Raw genomic sequence first — 14,857 nt, 5'->3', positions numbered from 1 at the left:
CAGCCCTGAGGGCACTAGCTCAAACCAGGGCTCTCAGGATTTCCCAGGTCTCTGCTACACAGCAGAGTACCTGGAAACTTTGGAAGCTGTGGAGCCCCAGCTTGAACCGGGGCTCTCAGGGCTTCTAGGCTGCCTGCTTCATGGCAGGTGACTTCCCAACCATGACGAAGTCCTGAGGCTTCCTCCAATTCCTTCTGGCGGATGTAGGGGAAGTCCAGGTAGTGCCTTGCAAGCCGGGGAGCCAGCTGCTCTGTTTTGTTTCAGGAAAATCTAAATGAAATGGTTAATTTTTTTCTTGAAACAAAAACTTATAATTTCCTTTCCATGAAAATTTAGAAATTTCCAATTTTTGTTCCAAAATAGAAAAAACACTTTCAAAATTTCAGAATGTTCAATGGAACAGAAATTCCAAGTTTTGACCAGCTGTACTTGAATGCATCAGGGAAGGTGGGAGCACTCAATCACTATTTTTTTGCCTGGCTGGAGGCAGAGACTCTAGTACATAGGCAGAAGGGGTGTGGCCAAACCCCAAGGCCCCATGCATAAGACTATCTGCCTCTTGTACTTGCAGGAATAGAGGTGCAACCCGAATGTCACAGACTGACACAAAAACAGGATCCACAAACTGCTAGTGAAGTTAGTCAACAAACATAAATCCCCAGAAAACAAAGGAAGCTCTTTTGTCTCAGAAGCTGCCCAAGTGAGCCTCCAGGCCTAATTCAATAGTGAAATATCAATCTGGGCAGCCCCCAGAACCTAGAATCCAAATTAAGAGACTCGCATCAGGGGTGGCTCTACCAATTTTGCCACCCCAAGCAGCGGCAGAGCTTCCGCCGAATTGCCGCCACGCCTGGAAGAGTGGCGGAGCTGCCGCCCAAAAGCCACTGCAGCTGGAAGAGTGGCGGAGCTGTCGCCAAATTGCCGCCGTGGGACACTGACTGCTGCCCCATTCTGAATGCCGCCCAAGCACCTGCTTGGAAAGCTGGTGCCTGGAGCCAGCCCTGACTCGCGTACATTCTCCGATCTAAATAATTTCTGCCTTAACCCTCTGGTGGGAAAGGAGAGGAATTGGCTTAGGAACTGGCTTTACATGAAGGTCCAGAGACACCCCTGGAACTGACATCTCCAGTCTGCACTTGTGATCCCTGGATCCAGAGCAATGTTTCCTCTTCCTCCTTTGTAATAACACTGGGTCCCTCAGAACAAGATTTCCTCTGAGCTCCAACTTTTCCTACTCTTATGCCTGAAAGCAGAGAAGACTGGAAGTGAGGCTTCCACAAATGTCAGGTACAAATGACAGGTTTCAGAGTAGCAGCCGTGTTAGTCTGTATTCGCAAAAAGAAAAGGAGTACTTGTGGCACCTTAGAGACTAACAAATTTATTTGAGCATAAGCTTTTGTGAGCTACAGCTCACTTCATCGGATGCATTCAGGTACAAATGAGTTTCTGGATGCAGATTCAAGGGAAGCTTGACAGGGTCGCAGTTTGCAGATTTCCCTGGTGCTAAAAATGATCTCTGTCACTGTGAAAATTGTACAGGCTAGTTCTTGCCACAAAGCAGGCAACAAAATGTGAGCGCAACAGACACTGCTTTTCTAAAAGGTTTTTGAAGCATAGCAGCAGCAAGGGGAATATACAGAGGCCACCTAAAAGAAGAATGATTATTTCACACAAGTCTCCATGATGCTAATAGAAATAACAACTTGAACACAGTGGGGAAATTATTAATATTTTCTCTTATTTAAAATATTTAAAACACTTTGAAAGTTTAAGGTTTTATCACCCTGACCATCTCAAAAGGAAGACCCCAAAGGATTCGTACCTTTGATATTCCTTATATAGCAAGCCTTGTTGATGGCGAATTACTGCAAATTTTCGTTTATATTCTTCTACTGCTTCTTCTAATTTCTTAAGTAATAGTTCTTTATTTTCTAGTTCCTAATGATCATTTTCAAAATAAAAAATAATGATATAATTAACAATGTACGCTTCAAATCTGAAAATATTCATCAAAGTCATCCAATGGCCATCCAATGGTACTCTCTCGCGTAGACCTTTGCGCCAATGAGATCAATGCATTGAAGAAACAGAGCCTGCATCTTTATGCTAAAACAACATATCAAAAACAGTCTAAATAAAAGTAATGTTTAAATATTTGTAAGTAATAAATTAATAATAATTAATTTTACAGATCACAGACCAAAAGGAGTTGAGAATTGACATTTTGGGAGTTGTCCATACAGACTACTAATGAAACTGCACACCTGGAAAATGTTAAGCATTTCTCCCACTGCCAAATGCATTCATATTTCATAACTATACAATATAAACAAATCTTTTCTGATACAAGCAAGCTGATCGGGGTGATGATAGGCACACATCTTGTTAGTTATGTTTAGTGTGCTTGTTTTTTAAGTCCCCATCCCCCCCATTTATCACCTTATCTTTCCCTTCATCCCAGCAATCAACAGTTTTAATTCAAGCATATTTATGCCCTTCTTCTCAACATTCAGATCATTCCCCCCACACAAATGAGCAACTAACTCACATGAGAAATAAAATAAGTAAACAGAAGACTACAAGGAGCTTTGCACAGAAGAAGTGTGTGGCAGAAGAAGTAGAGAATTCAATGAGGATGCATGGATTTTCCGACCAGTATTCAGTTTAAAAAAAAAAAAAAAAAGCAACAGAATTCTTTTAAACAACATAACCCTTACATATTAACTTTTGTGTATTTCTTGATAAATGCCTAATCTAGAAAAATAATAATTGCAGGTTTCTAAAAAAAATGCAAAAGCTACAAAGGCTATAAACACTTTTTCATGACAGGACATACAAATATTTTCAGTACTTATATATTTATTCCAGCTAGATTCACTCTGGCAACTTTCTGGGGGAAAAAATCTTCTAATATAATCTTGGTAAAACTATATTTATGGCATTCTGGTAATGAAGAAATTGACCCACAGCAAGCAAATGGCTTTTTTTTTATAAATTCACAGAAAAGCCCAACTTCCCACTGGCCAAACTAGGAAGATTACATCCCTCACCATTTATTTTATGCTTGAATATGGTCTCCTAACCTTCTGTACTAAAATTCTCTATATAAAACAGGCATGGGCATTTAGATGAGAAGAACAATAGAACAGACATTTTTTGTTGATTGTCCTCTGGCTTTACAAACATTAGACTTTATGTAAAAATGTAAAAACGGTCCACTCCTTTCCATACATACTTTTCTCTCAAGTGTGTTGTAAAAAAGTCTATTTGTGATGCTGGGAATGTATAGTTGTTTAATAAACTCTTTAACATAACTCACAAAGCACATCAAGTTTAGGAGCCCAAAAATGAAAAAACTGAGTACCTCAAGCTGTCCAGGAGGAGCCAATACATACTGAGTTTTCTTCCAGACATACTGAAATATTCCTGATTTTTGGGATCTTTAAATTGCATTTGATGACTATGCTGCATATGAAACAATGCAATTCTAGGCAAGAAGTCTTCTTTGTCTTGTTGGGTACAGGAGAGGAAAAAGGGATTGGCCCTTCCTTGCAGATTGCTTTGGTGGGATTAGAAATTAAATAATCTCTAGCCCAGAGATGTGATACAAGGAAGGTTCAGGCAACTGTATTCTATTATAACAATACACATTACAGTTTTTAGGAGCCTCCCCAGTTTCCACATATGATATAACAACAGATTTGGAAGGAGTCAATACATGTTACAAATACCCCAGTATGCAGGTTAAATCAGTTACCTGTAAAAGATGTATTAAATATTCGTTCTGAGAATTAACTATATTAGCACTTGAAGGAGTAATCCCTTCTGGACGGTTTACTCCTCTGAATACTATATTGGCGCCTTCCAATTGACGTAACAAACAAACTTCATCTTTAAGTTGTGCAATCTAAAGAAAATAAATAAAGAGAATAGAAGCAGTAAGAACAAACTTCTATTATTCAGCCAAAAATATGGATACAAAATGTAGGGATGTCCAGTCTCACACTGTTTTGAGTTATAAACATTCCCAATTATTTTTTATATGTTTTAAAGTAAAGTTTTCTATTTTTAAAATTACAATTCCACAAAAAGATTAAAACACAATACTTTGAGTCAAATGGCTAAAAATGATCAAGCATCCAGAGCAGGCTCACACAGCTGGAGATCCATCTCAATTTTACTTTAGCTGCTCAAGCATATAATTTGTAGGTTATTTTCTTTCTTTTTACGCACAAACATTCATATGGAGACAGAGCTAAGCCTCAGTGCCAAAACTGCAAGGCTCAGATGGCTATCCAGCACATTTACTCTAAATTTACCAAGTCTTTCTTTTTTAAACCCTTCAAAGAGCTTTGGTTGACTACAATCTCTAACGACAATGCCCCAGAAAATACTGTTCTGTAATGCTACAGATACTAGGAAGTCATACTGGATCACACAGCTGTCTTAAAGGGTTCATATAGAGAGTCTGCCTTTTTATAAAGATGTCACTTTGAAGATATGTTTAATATCAATATGTTATAGCCTTTGGGACATATAATATAAACATCTGGAAACATTCACAGTTGAGCTAAAATCACCAGCTATTATTTCAGTGGCCAAAAGGGAAAATATTTTAAAATCAATTTGTTTGTTGAATCCCCATTAGCCTTGCTATTTGAGCCTCTCACATATGTAAGAAGTGTGAGATGATTATTGCTCATTTTAAGAAAAAAGAAACAAAAATCTTTTTGCAACACACATTTAGCACAGCTCTCCCCAACAACTCGCCTGGTAGACACAATTCTATGATGGGGCCTTGGGTATTAGGGTTTTTGTAAGTATGGAATAACATTTGGATTATTTGGATTTTAACTCAGTCAGAACAAGTACATAGATTATAATCTATAAATATAGTAACAAGTATGTATGACTGTATCTCTTGTCAATTATATCTGAGGTTTTACATATTTTCAAAATGTGTAAGTAAAATAATATGTGTGAGCTACATTAAAAAAGCTGACAGCAATATCTAGTATTTAAAAGGATTTTAACACAAAATATTAAGTGTATTTTGTTCTATGTTATCCATGGAGACAGCAAATTATTCTCTATTAGCACTGTAAAACAAATTAGAATATATACCTTTACATTAGCATTTGCTAATTGGTTAGAGAAATTTGTTGCCTCTTTTCGAGATCCTTTCAGCTCCTGCCTCAATTCTTCATTTCGCCCCGTAAGCTGGTCAACTTGAGCTTTCAAATGCAAACTGGCATCAAATATTCCTTCTGCATTCTTTGATTCGATTGCCTATCACAATAAGAATTAATTAGTAAACAGAAAAACAAGAAACAAGCAAAAGAAAGCAAATACTTTTCCATATTTCCCAATAAACTGGAGCTTTCCAGTGTGCATAAGTGGGGCTCAAAATTGCAGCTGCTGTGACAGAGGGAGTACAGGGACTAATACCATCCAACCACCATAAAGGGGAAGTGAGAGACAAAAGTAGGCAAAGCCATAACCCAACCCCATCCTCATGTCAGCTCGCAGAGCTGGCTGTCTGTGCTGAGGGGAGTTCTGACAACCCAAAATAAGTGTGTCAGTGCAATCCCACCAGGAAAGCTAGGGAGCACTGGGAAGCATTCTGCTTTACGTAGCCATGACTGTGAGCTGGGCGCAGATCTAGCCGCTAAGTGATTAAGAAAACTAAATCTAACAGTACAAACACTTTCATGCATGAAAATCATCATGTCTCAAGCTAATATTTCAGGGATCTGATTCTCTACCATGACAACTCAAAGTAGATTACTTTTAAAAAGTCATATATTTAATACATTATAAGCTGCTTTTATGTAAAATACTACATCCATGTTTAAAGTATTCTGCAATGCTTTAAAGATTGACTATTCAGTCAAGATGAATTTTACTCTCATTTGTCAATTTGATTTGTGTTTTTAAGATTTTAGGAGGTATTTTGAACATATAACAGCTAATGTGCAACACTGGAGCAGTCAAAACAAAGAGAACTCTATAAGTAACTTCTACCAAGCCAAATAATTCAAATGAAAGAAGGCTTACATTTACTAATCGCTCCAGACTAGGAATCATTAAGGCTGTTTCTCCTCCTTTCACACTAGGATCCTTCTGCATCTCCTTGACAGCTTGTAATATCTCTTTCATTCCTTGCTCAAGCTGCTTGTTTTCTTCTGATAATTCTTTTACTGCAATACAATAATGTATATTGCTAAAATTACTAAAATATTTTAAAATACTCTGGAAAAATACAAGTCCATCTCAGTTTCTGTTAGTCTGACATATAATAAAAATGGCTTATCTTATTCAAAGAAATACACACCCACCTACAGAGTTCAGAGACTTCAGATTTCTGTGCACAAGTAGTAAATGTGTCATTCTGACTCCCCAACCCCTTGTTTACTAATGATCTGATCCAGCAAAGCACATAAGCACATTCCTAACTTTAAGCAAGTGAGTTGTACCACTGACTTCAATGGGACATTCATGGGTTTAAAATTAGGCATGTGCTTAAGTGCTGTGCTGGATTGGATCTAAGCAATTTGTTTTTTTAAATACCAACCATATATTAAAATAAATAAAATGTGTTCCATATAGTGCCACTGATGTTAACCTTTAAGTTTAAAATCAGGAATAGGTACCACACAATAGAAACTCTTTTATAGAAGATATATGAAAGTTTAAAGTATTTATTGAAGTTCTAAAGAAATAAGAGACCTTGGTAAATTAACAGACATATTGGAGCATAAGCTTTCGTGGGTGAATACCCACTTCGTCAGATGCATGCATCTGACGAAGTGGGTATTCACCCACGAAAGCTTATGCTCCAATACGTCTGTTAGTCTATAAGGTGCCACAGGACTCTTTGCCACTTTTACAGATCCAGACTAACACGGCTACCCCTCTGATACTTGGTAAATTAAGTTTCATTGTCATTATTTTGTAGCTTAACAGGACCAACCCTCAATCTACATTTCAGAGTTTAAAGGTATTAGGTCATAAAAGCCTTCCATATATATAGCCATCCAAATATATATACACACATACATGCATTCTGAAAAACACCAAATAAACTGTACCTTAAAATATTAAAGGAAAAATTAGATTTCCAAGTGCAACAAAATAAAGCAGGAGAATATTAGCCCTCTAAAAATTATACATAAAGATCTATCAGCAGCTATTTATAAATTTAATCATGGCCTATACTAACAAAGAATTACAGCTTACATTTAGATTGAAATTTGGCTATCGCAGTCCTGTTCCATTCCAAATCTTTCTCTCTCTCATTTAATTCTTTTGCAAGGTATTCATTCTACCAGCAAAAAAGAAAGAAACAATCTTAAAAACTGGATTTTCAATACATAAGATTTAGAGTCTTTTAGTGCTAGAATACTTAAGAGCATACCATTGAGTGATGGCTGTTAAATAAAATTAGATGCCTGAAGAAATATTATTAAATCATACATATTTGACAGTACAATTATATTATGGTAAGAGGACAGTAAAAGAAATAGTGTCATCTGCACAACAACAAATCCAGTAAGAGTATTTTATTAAAATAAAAAGAAATAATGTTTGCAAGCATTTAAAGTTTCCTCTCTTCATAAACATCCTTTGAAAGCCTTGCACTACCTGCACTGCTTGGCTTCTGTATCTCTCAAGCGCAAGTTCTGCATTTCTATATAATGTGTTCTTGGCCAACAAATCCCTGGATATCTGCTCATTCTAGAGGAACAATCAATAATTAGCAAGTGATTTGATTTCCATTTATGTATGTTATCTTTCCAAGACCTTTTCTGTGATATGAATAAAGAAACAACTATTACATTTTAGCAGTAAATTAAATGAGTTATATTATTTGTTTTATAATTTTGTTAACACATTAGTTAAAAATGCCCTGTTGGAGCAAAGCATAAGAGACAATAGTTTAAAAGACTGACTTATACAGACATGAGTCCCATTTATCAATTATGAGTATCAAAAAGAATAGCTTAATAAATCTAGAAAATACCTCTCATAGTTGTTACTCATTGAAGTTAGTGATGGGAAAGAACTCTTTAATTAACTTGTCCATTCCTGTGCTAATGATTTTCCTTACTCCATATTCTCCAGGGCTTCTTTCAGTCCAATTTTAAAAGATTCATGCAATAGAGACTCCACTACTTCCTTTGGAAGATTATTTCAGCAGTCTAATGTACAGTTCCCCACATTTTTCATATTGTAGACTTCATGTCATGAACACCTCCCATCCGATTCATGATCAAGTGGGCCACCTCCCCTTCCACTGGAAATCCAATAAAATCCCTTTGGGAAGTACAGCAGTTGCTTACACAGACAATTAATGTTAGGAAACTATTTAGTGCATAGAAAAATAAATATAATTTTGCATATGTGACCAACAGTCTCCTTTCTGAATCACTGGAAAGCGTTCCATATACCACCATCTAGGAACCACTAATCTAACAGATTTCACCACTTGAAATCTTTTCCCAATATTAAATCTACAGTTTCTTTGCCACTAGATGGAGAGATGGGAGAGGAAAGTAATTGAAAGCCAGCTCAGAAACTTCTCACTAGCTGAAGGATGACTGAAAGAAAGGAATCTTTCATTTCCTTAATACCTTGGTTCTTTTCCTTGCCTATCCCCATTGGTAGCAGAAGCTTCAGAAGCTACTTCTCCCCTATGCCTTACATTGGCTAAAGCTGCGGCATCCTTTCACAGAGGACACTGCTCTGATATTCCGCCAATCACAGACTCATAGAAATGTAGGACTGGAAGGGACTTCAAGAGGTTATCAACTCCAGCTTTCTGCACTTAGGCAAGACCAAGTAAACCTAGACTATCCCTGACAGATATCTGTCCAACCTGTCCTTAAAAACTTCCCATGATGGGGATTCCACAACCTCACTCAGAAGCCTATTCCAGTACTTAACTACTTATATAGGTAAAAAATGTTTCCTAATATCTCATCTAAATCTCCCTTACTGCAGATTAAGTTGATTACTTCTTGTCCTACCTTCAGTGCACATGGAGAACAACTGATTACAGTCCTCTTTATCAACAGTCCTTCACATATTTAGTCTTCCTTTCTTGACTAAACACGCCTAGTTTTTTAACCTTTCCTCATAGGTCAGGTTTTCTAAACCTTGTATCACTTTGGTTGCTCTCCTCTGGACTCTCTCCAATTTGTTCACATCTTTCCTAAACTGTGGTACCCAGAATTGGACACAGTACTTTAGCTGAAGCCTTATAAGTGCTGAGTAGAGCAGGACAATTACCTCCCATGTCTTACATAAAATACCACTGTTAATACACCCCAAAATGATATTAGCCTTGTTAGCAGCTGCATCACATTGTTGACTTACATTCAGTTTGTGATCCTCTATAACCCTCTGGTCCTTTTCAACAGTACTACCACTTAGCCAGTTATTCCCCGTTTTGTAGTTCTGCATTTGAATTTTTCCTTCCTAAGTGAAGTACGTTGCACTTGTCTTTACTGAATTTCATATTGTTGATTTCAGATCAATTCTCCAATCAGTCAAGATCCTTTTGAATTCTAATCTTGTCCTCCAAAGGGCTTGCAACCCCTCCCAACTTGGTTTCATCTGGAAATTTTATACGAATATTCTTCTCTCCATTATCCAAGTCAGTAATGAAAATATTGAATAGTGTCTCTCACAGGACTGACCCTTATCGGACCCCACAAGATACATCCGCACAGTTTGACAGTGAACCATTGATAACTATTTGAATATGGTCTTTCAACCAGTTATGAACCCACCTTATAGTAATTTCATATAGACCACATTTCTCTAGCTTGCTTATGAGACTATCAAATGGGATTGCGTCAAAATACTTGGTAAAATCAAGATATAGCAGTAAACAAGTAACTCTGTCAAAGAAGGAAATTAGGTTGGTTTTTGTTCGTGACATATCCATGCTGGCAATTCTTTACAAGCATATTATCCTCTGTGGAGTGTTGTTGTAGCCATGTTAGTCCCAGAATATTAGAGAGACAAGGTGAGTGAGGTAATATCTTTTAATGAACCAGGTTCTGTTGCTGAGAGATACAAGCTTTTGGTCTACACAGAGCTTGTCTTCAAGTCTGGGAAAGACACTCAAAACATCACAGGTAAATACAAGACTGAACAGATAGTTTATAGAATAAGTAGTCAGTGGTCTTGACATACACCTTAACACACTCAAAATTGCCTTCACCAAACAAGGATATTCCACCAGAGAAGTGGATCGCATCATGGAATCTGCATCAATACAGAAATAAATCCCCCTCTGACTGCACACCCTTGGGTGTTACCTACCACGCCACACTGAAACCGATACAGGGCATCATCAAACAACTGCAAGTCATACTCAATGGGGACCCCACCCTGAAAAAAATCTTTCCTGGCCTTCAAACAGCCCCACAGCCTCTCCAAGCTCATCATCAGAAACAAGCTCCCCAGAGACCAGGACACACCAACTCAAAGTAGCACCACACCCTGCCAAAACAACAGATGCAAAACTTGCAGACATATCTCCATTGCTATAATGATTAACACTCTCCACAACACATCCTTCCAGACCCATGGACCCTACACATGCCTATCACAACATGTGGCGTACCTCATCCCGTGCACTAAATGTCCCAATAACAATTATGTGGGTGAAACTAGACAATCACTATACTCTCGAATGAACTCAAACAGGAAAATAATAAAAAGACAAAAACACCATATCACCTATGTGTGAACACTTTTCACAAAGCAATCACTCTATTGCTGACCTACGTGACCTCATCCTCAAAGGAAACTGCACAGCACTTTCAAAAAAACAAGCCTGGGAGCTTAATTCATAACTCTGATAGACACTAAAAATCATGGTCTTAATAAAGACACTGGATTTATGGCATTCAGTAACCCACTAACCCCCAGTCCGTTTGTCCTATGACTACAAGGGTGTTAACGGGCCACTTCACCTTGAATGGTTCATTAGAATATGTGCTAATTACTTATGCTAAACTATCTGTTCAATCTTGTATTTAGCTGGGACACTCTTAGGCCTTGTCTACACTGCCACTTTACAGCGCTGAAACTTTCTCGCTCAGGGTTGTGAAAAAAACACACCCCTGGCGCTGCAGGTTTCAGTGCTGTAAAGTGGCAGTGTAGACAGTGCACCAACACTAGGAACTGTGCTCCCGGCGCTGTTCGCTACTCGCCTCAGCTCCCAGCACCGGTGCTACAACTACACAGCCACATTAAAGCGCTGCTGCAGAAGCGCTTTAATGTTGCTAGTGAAGACATACCCTTAGTACCTTTCCCAGACCTGAGGAAAAGCTCTGTGTAGCTCAAAAGCTTGTCTCTCATCAACAGAAGTTGGTCCAATAAAAGATATTACCTCATCCACCTTGCCTCTCTGTTACTCTCTAGGTGCTTACAAAGTGATTGTTTAATAATCTTTCCAGGTATTTAGGTTGACTGGTCTATAATTCCCCAGGTCCTCTTCTGTTTCCATTTTTAAAAATAGGCACTATGCTAGCCCTTCTCTAGTCCTCTGGGACCTCACACATCCTCCATGAGTTCTCAAAGGTAATTGCTGATGGTTCCAAGGGTGCTTCAGCTAGTTCCTTAGGAACCCAGGAATGAAATTCATCAGGCCCTAATAACTTGTATACTCCTAACTTATCTAAATATTCTTTAACCTGTTATTTCCTGTTCAATTGACGGGGTACATGTCACCTGAGGACGGGATGCAGAGATAAAGTTTCTTGACACCTTAAATGACTGCTTCTTGGAACAGCTGGTCCTGGAACCCACCAGAGGAGAGGCAATTCTTGATTTAGTCCTAAGTGGAGCACAGGATCTGGTCCAAGAGGTGAATATAGCTGGACCACTTGGTAATAGTGACCATAACAAAATTAAATTTAATATCCCTGTGGCAGGAAAAACACCACAGCAGCACAACACTGTACCAATTAATTTCAGAAAGGGGAACTACACAAAAATGAGGTTAGTTAAACAGAAATTAAAGGGTACAGTGACAAAAGTGAAATCTCTGCAAGCTGCGTGGAAACTTTTTAAAGACACTATAATAGAGGCTCAACTTAAATGTATACCCCAAATTAAAAAACATAGTAAGAGAACCAAAAAGAGCCACCGTGGCTAAACAAAAAAGTAAAAGAAGCAGTGAGAGGTAAAAAGGCATTCTTTAAAAAGTGGAAGATAAATCCTAGTGAGGAAAATAGAAAGGAGCATAAACACTGGCAAATGAAGTGTAAAAATACAATTAGGAAGGCCAAAACAGACTTTGAGGAACAGTTAGCCAAAGACTCAAAAAGTAATAGCAAATTTTTTTTAAGCACATCAGAAGCAGGAAGCCTGCTAAACAACCAGTGAGGCCACTGGATGATCAAGGTGCTAAAGGAGCACTCAAGGACGATAAGGCCATTGCAGAGAAACTAAATGAATTATTTGCATCCGTCTTCACGGCTGAGGATGTGAGGGAGATTCCCAAACCTGAGCCATTCTTTTTAGGTGACAAATCTGAGGAACTGTCCCAGATTGAGGTATCAGTAGAGGTGGTTTGGAACAAATTGATAAATTAAACAGCAAAAAGTCACCAGGACCAGATGGTATTCACCCAAGAGTTCTGAAGGAACTCAAATGTGAAATTGCAGAACTACTACCTGTAGTCTGTAACCTATCATTTAAATCAGCTTCTGTACCAGATGACTGCAGGATAGCTAATGTGACGCTAATTTTTAAAAGGGGCTCTAGAGGTGATCCCAACAATTACAGGCCTGTAAGCCTGACTTCAGTACTGGGCAAACTGTTGAAACTATATTGAAACTATAATAAAGAACAATATTGTCAGACATACAGATGAACATATTTGTTGGGGAAGAGTCAACGTGGTTTTAGTAAAGGGAAATCATGCCTCATCAATCTACTAGAATTTTCTGAGGGGGTCAACAAGTACAGACACTCCCTGGGTTACGCCAGACCCGACTTACACAAATTCTCACTTACAGAAAAAGATCCGTAAGCTAGAAATAGGAGTTGTTTTTTTCTTTTTCGGGGAGGGGGGTGTGTTTGCGTAACGTTCGGGTATACATTTCCGACTTATGCAACATTCGAGTTACGCAAGGCTTTCTGGAAAGGAACAATTGCGTAAGTTGGGGAGCTTCTGTATGTGAATCAAGGGGATCCAGTGGATATAGCATACTTAGATTTTCAGAAAGCCTTTGACAAGGTCCCTCACCAAAGGTTCTTATGCAAAATAAGCTGCCATGGGATAAGAGGGAAGGTGCTCTCATGGACTGGTAACTGGTTAAAAGATAGGAAACAAAGGGTAGGTATATATGGTCAGTTTCAGAATGGAGAGAAGTAAATAGTAATGTCCCCCAGGGGTCTATTCTGGGACTAGTCCTGTTCAACATATTCATAAATGATCTGGAAAAAGGGGTAAACAGTGAGGTGGCAAAATCTGCAGATGATAAAAAATTACTTAAGATAGTTAAGACCCAGGAAGATTGTGAAGAGCTACAAAAGGATACCTCAAAACTGGGTTTTGTTGCCTCAAAACCGGGCAACAAAATGGCAGATGAAATTTAATGTTGATAAATGCAAAGTAATGCACATTGGCAAGCATAATCCCAACTACACATATACAATGATAGGGTCTAAATTAGCTGTTACCACTCAAGAAAGAAATCTTGGAGTCTTTGTGGATAGTTTTCTGAAAACATCCACTCAATGTGCAGCGGCAGTCAAAAAAGTAAACAGAATGCTGGGAATAATTAAGAAAGGGATAGATAATAGGACAGAAAATATCATGTTACCTCTATATAAATCTATGGTATGCCCACATCTTGAAAAATGTGTGCAGATGTGGTCTCCCCATCTCAAAAAACTGGAATAGGAAAAGGTTCAGAAAAGAGAAACAAAAATTATTAGGGGTATGGAATGACTTCCGTATGAGGAGAGATTAATAAGACTGGGACTTTTAAGCTTGGAAAAGAGATGGCTAAGGGGAGATATGAGGTCTATAAAATCATGACTGGTGTAGAGAAAGTAGATAAGGAAGTGTTGTTTACTACTTCTCATAACACAAGAACTAGGGGGTCACCAAATGAAATTAATAAGCAGCAGGTTTAAAACAAATAAAAGGAAGTATTTCTTCACACAACTCACAGTCAACCTGTGCCAGAGGATGTTGTGAAGGCCAAGGCCATAACAGGGTTCAAAAAATGGAGGATAGGTCCATCAATGACTATTAGCCAGGGTGGGTAGGAATGGTGTCCCTAGCCTCTGTTTGCCAGAAGCTGGGAATGAGTGACAGGGGATGGGTCACTTGATGATTACCTGTTCTGTTCATTCCCTCTGGGGCACCTGGCACTGGCCACTGTCAGAAGACAGGATACTAGGCTAGATGGACCTTTGGTCTGACCCAGTAGGGCCATTCTTATGTTCCCTATTTTGGCTTGTGTTCCTTCCTCCATGTTGTTAACATTAATTGTGTTGAGTATCTGGTCACCAATAACCTTTTTTAGTGAAGACTGAAGCAAAATAAGAATTAAACACCCCAACTTTCCTGATGTCATGAGTTATTACCTCTCCTTCCCTGCTAAGTAGAGAACCTACACTTTCCTTTGTCTTTCTTTTGCTCCTTATGTATTTAAAGAGCCTCTTCTTATGGCCTTTTATGTCCCTTGCTAGGTGTAACACATTCTGTGCCTTAGCCTTTCTGATTTTGTTCCTATATGCTTGTGCTATAGTTTTGTACTCCCCCTTAGCAATTCATTAATGTTTCCACTAATATCAAAGAGCAGCACTGTCTCAGCCCCCA

General features: G+C 38.4%; 1 protein-coding gene across 8 annotated transcripts in view; it reads right to left on the bottom strand.

Annotated features, from left to right (window-relative positions):
• The window catches only part of CEP290 (centrosomal protein 290), a 111,424-nt gene that overhangs the window by 57,359 nt on the left and 39,208 nt on the right, over window positions 1–14,857 (bottom strand). For 6 of the 8 annotated variants that reach the window (XM_074941927.1, XM_074941925.1, XM_074941931.1 and 3 more), the window contains 6 exons: window positions 7,645–7,737; window positions 7,240–7,324; window positions 6,058–6,200; window positions 5,125–5,289; window positions 3,758–3,907; window positions 1,823–1,938 (listed from right to left, as the gene is read on the bottom strand). In XM_074941927.1, the coding sequence (XP_074798028.1) occupies window positions 1,823–1,938; window positions 3,758–3,907; window positions 5,125–5,289; window positions 6,058–6,200; window positions 7,240–7,324; window positions 7,645–7,737 (752 nt within the window). The remainder of the gene's footprint in view (window positions 1–1,822; window positions 1,939–3,757; window positions 3,908–5,124; window positions 5,290–6,057; window positions 6,201–7,239; window positions 7,325–7,644; window positions 7,738–14,857) is intronic. The other 2 variants (XM_074941926.1, XM_074941933.1) reach the window with 1 other exon arrangement.

The sequence above is a fragment of the Natator depressus genome, chromosome 1 (assembly GCF_965152275.1).
Source record: "Natator depressus isolate rNatDep1 chromosome 1, rNatDep2.hap1, whole genome shotgun sequence".
In the NCBI taxonomy this organism is placed as follows: domain Eukaryota; kingdom Metazoa; phylum Chordata; order Testudines; family Cheloniidae; genus Natator; species Natator depressus.
Note: the sequence above shows the minus strand (reverse complement) of the source record. Positions and strands in the feature narration are given on the sequence as shown.